Consider the following 3,733-nt stretch of genomic DNA (forward strand, 5'->3'; position numbering starts at 1 on the left):
GAGCTGAGTCAGGGCACAGTGGAAATCCAGTGAGCCCTGAAAGGGCTGGAGTTCCCCGTCATGTGCATCTCTCAAGGGGAGAGCGGGGAAGGGAGTGGGAGCTAAATATCTTCCCTATTCACCCAGTTGAGGAAGTGGACAAAGCATGATTGGCCTGGCTGCAAGGCGCACGATCATTTAGGAGCTGAGATGAGCACTGGGCCCTTACAGTATGCGAGTGTTTTGGTATATGCCGCAACGCAAGAAGATGACCTGCTCTTGTCCCAAGATTTGAATACGTTCTGAGATGTTCATATGTTCTAATGACGAAGAATGTACCTGGAAGTCATAGTGATGAGAAGCGAAGCATTCTTATTCTGCTAAAGACCATTTTTAGCTTGTCTGCCATAACAAAGAGCAAGGGTCAGACGCACCCTACAACGGGCCTTAAGAAAAGGGGAACCTAAGAAGAGAAACTTGGGATGCTTCCATAATGCGCCAGACGTCTCCTGGAACGTATTCACACACTTTGCCAACTGTTGCTTGCTAACTTTGCTAATTGTTGAGTCTGTAAAAGCTTTGCAATAAAGCAGTCCTAATTGAGAATAATCATAGGATCAAGAAACTGCTGTGAATAGCGGATATTAGATGCCACATCTGGTGATATACTGTGATTGGTCCTCGGGCCGTTTCTCCCCTCAGGTATATGAATTTGTTGTTCTGGAAGGGGGGTTGTTGTTTCCCCTTTGTTGGCGGCCAACCTCCATGCATGAGTAAATGATTTGTGTTAACTCAGCCTTGACCTCCAGCCTCATTCCTTACTGAGCGGAGAATCCGACAATTTGGTGTCAACGGTGGGATGGCTAACACTCCCGGGTGGCCTGCCTGTGAGTGGGGGTTTGAATTCCTTATTGAGTGGAGAACCTGATAATGGCAGTGAGAATGAATTAGCTTGTTTCCATCCCAAATGTCCTTCTTTTGGTTACCATTAGGTGCTGCCCATTTCCACCTGTGCAGAGAGCTGCCACCCTGGACAGAGCATGTTCGTCCCTCAGGGGAAGCAAGTGTGTTGCTATGATTGCACTGAGTGCCCCCAAGGGAGGATATCTTCCCAGATAAGTAAGTAAAGGACTAAAGCATTGCTTAGACAAAAATTCCAAGGTTTCAAATTCAAGTATATTTTAATACCTATCACTTTTCTCTAATGGCAAATGTATGAATTATATACTGTGAACAGGGGTAGGCAAAAGAAATGCTAGCACAACGCTAGCATCACTGTTGGTGAAGAAATATATGTGTTATATGAGATCCAGTTAAAACTGTCCAGTTAAGAACTGGGAACATTTGCTAACTCTGGAAATAGTTAGTATTGGCTCATTACTTTCATATGCAGACAACTGTGAGATGTGCCAAGAAGATCAGTATCCATATGAGAACCAGGATAAATGTATTCCTAAACACCTAAGCTTAGGGATGTACAAAAGTCACTTACCTTTCGCAGATTATGTTGAATAATCTGCGAGACCTATCATGTCTTTTTTTTTTTTAAACTGGAAATGGCGGCGGCAGCCAGTCAGAAGACCGGCCGCCACCGCCGAACCACTGCCGCAGCTGCCGCCAGAGCTGCCGCCGCCGCCGCGAAGATCTGCCCCAGGTACGTCTCGTCCTGGGGGGGTGGCAGAGCTTTCCGCCACCGATTTCGGGGGGCCGAATGCGCTGGCATTTGGCCTACCCAAGATCCGTGGCGGAATTCTCTGACATCCCTACCTAAGCTACCCATCATTTGGAAAGCATCTGGGAGCAGTTCTGATTTCCTTGGCTCTTTTTCTTTCTATGATCAAAGTGTTGATGATGTGGCGCTTCATTCATAGTGCTCCCATTGTCAAGCCAATTGCTTTTCTCTAACTACAAATTATTGGAGGCACAGTTGTGCCTCCAATAGATAAATCAATCAGTCAAAAAAGGATTCCACAATGTTAAATGAAAATCAGGCACTCCATCCAGAAAGACCCGGGAAATGTGTGGGTGCATGGAGGAGCAAGCACAATTTGTGACATTGCACAACATCATGACTGATCATGGGGCACATCAGATAAGGCATAAGTCTTAGCTTCCCATTTCCTGGCTTCATGGAGTTTGGACCAACATGAGATAACCTTATCGTCTGCTCTTTCTAACCAGCAGATTTTTTTTGATGATTGAATGTATGAATGTGTTTACTGTGAACAGGGGCAAGGAAAAGAAATGTTGGGAGAACTATCATCACTGATGCTGAGGAAATATATGTTTTATAACAGCTCCTCCATACTAGAAACATTTGCTAACTCTGGAAATACTTTGTTCATTACTTTCAGATGCAGACCATTGTGAGACGTGCCCAGAAGATCAGTATCCAAATGATAACCGGGACCAATGTATTCTCAAAGAAATAAGCTACCTATCTTATGAGGAAGCCTTGGGAGTAGTTCTGGCATCCTTAGCTCTTTTCCTTTTGCTGACCACAGTTGCTGTGATTGGGAGCTTCAGTCTGCACTGGAACACTCCCATCGTCAAAGCCAACAACTGGAGCATCACGTGTACCCTGCTGTCCTCACTGCTGCTCTGCTTTCTCTGCTCCTTCTTATTCATTGGGTGGCCTGGGAAGGTGACCTGCCTTCTGAGGCAAACAGTGTTTGGCATCATCTTCTCCATTGCTGTTGCTTGCGTGTTAGCAAAGACCATCACTGTGGTTCTGGCCTTCATGTCCACCAAACCTGGAAACAGGATGAGGAAATGGGTTGGGAAGAGACTTGCTGTATCAGTTATAATTTTTTGTTCTTTTATTCAAGCCAGCATCTGTGCTGCATGGCTGGCAACTTCTCCCCCCTTGCCGGAGTTTGACATGCACTCCCAGGTTGGCACAATCATCGTTCAATGTAATGAAGGCTCAGCCCTGATGTTCTACATTGTCCTGGGCTACATGGGGCTTTTGGCCATCATTAGCTTCTCTGTGGCTTTCTTTGCCAGGAAGTTGCCTGATACCTTTAATGAAGCCAAGCTGATCACTTTCAGCATGTTGGTCTTCTGCAGTGTTTGGGCGTCTTTTGTGCCAACCTACCTGAGCACCAAGGGGAAATTCATGGTGGCTGTGGAGATCTTCTCCATCCTTGCCTCTGGTTCTGGCTTACTGGTTTGCATCTTTCTCCCTAAGTGCTACATTATCATATTCAGGCCTGAACTGAACACCAGAGAACAATTAGTAAGAAAAAAATATAGTCACAATTTGGAGAAGTGACATCAACCTCAGGAATTTCACTGAGATAGAAAGAGAGAGAGAGAGAGAAAGGGGAAGAGGAAGAGGAAGAGAGGAAGAGGAAGAGACAGGGAGAAAGGAGAAATGGAAAGAAATGGAATTGTGTCACTGGAGTCTTGAGAAGATTTTTTACCTGAGGTATTTCTTCACCAGGCTTAACTAAAGAAGGGCTGATGTGAAACTGTCTCCCTCCATACTAGGGATGGCAGAGAATTCCGCCACGGATTTCGGTGAGGCTGAATGCCAGTGCATTCGGCCCCCCAAACTCCATGGTGGAACAGCCTGCCACCCCCCCACCCCCCGCAGATCCCCCCTGGGACGAGACTTACCTAGGGCAGATCTTCTGGGTGGCGACAGCTCCAGCAGAGGCTTTGGCGGCAGTGGTGGCGGCGGCCGGTCTTCTGATCGGCTGCAGCCGCCGCCATTTCCGGTGTTAAAAAAAAAAGACGTGATAGGCTACGT

The 3,733-nt window shown here is 46.6% G+C and overlaps 1 protein-coding gene across 1 annotated transcript; it reads left to right on the forward strand.

Moving 5' to 3' along the window:
• The first annotated feature begins 977 nt into the window (after window positions 1-977).
• Window positions 978-3,312, forward strand: LOC146342318 (vomeronasal type-2 receptor 26-like). Its single transcript, XM_084808496.1, has 2 exons — window positions 978-1,098; window positions 2,334-3,312. The coding sequence occupies exons 1-2, from the start codon at window positions 1,020-1,022 to the stop codon at window positions 3,251-3,253; spliced, it is 999 nt and encodes a 332-aa protein (XP_084664622.1). The 5' UTR covers window positions 978-1,019; the 3' UTR covers window positions 3,254-3,312.
• The last annotated feature ends 421 nt before the right edge of the window (window positions 3,313-3,733 follow it).

The sequence above is a fragment of the Heloderma suspectum genome, chromosome 6 (assembly GCF_057233095.1).
Source record: "Heloderma suspectum isolate Gila_16-S chromosome 6, 16-S_ref, whole genome shotgun sequence".
Classification (NCBI taxonomy): domain Eukaryota; kingdom Metazoa; phylum Chordata; class Lepidosauria; order Squamata; family Helodermatidae; genus Heloderma; species Heloderma suspectum.

What these genes read in the sequence shown, in the direction of transcription:
- LOC146342318 (XM_084808496.1), top strand. Translation starts at nt 1,020, where the DNA reads ATGTTCGTCCCTCAGGGGAAGCAAGTGTGTTGCTATGATTGCACTGAG. An exon ending in GAGGATATCTTCCCAGATAA is followed by an intron (nt 1,099 to 2,333) that starts GTAAGTAAAGGA and finishes CATTACTTTCAG; the next exon opens with ATGCAGACCATTGTGAGACG.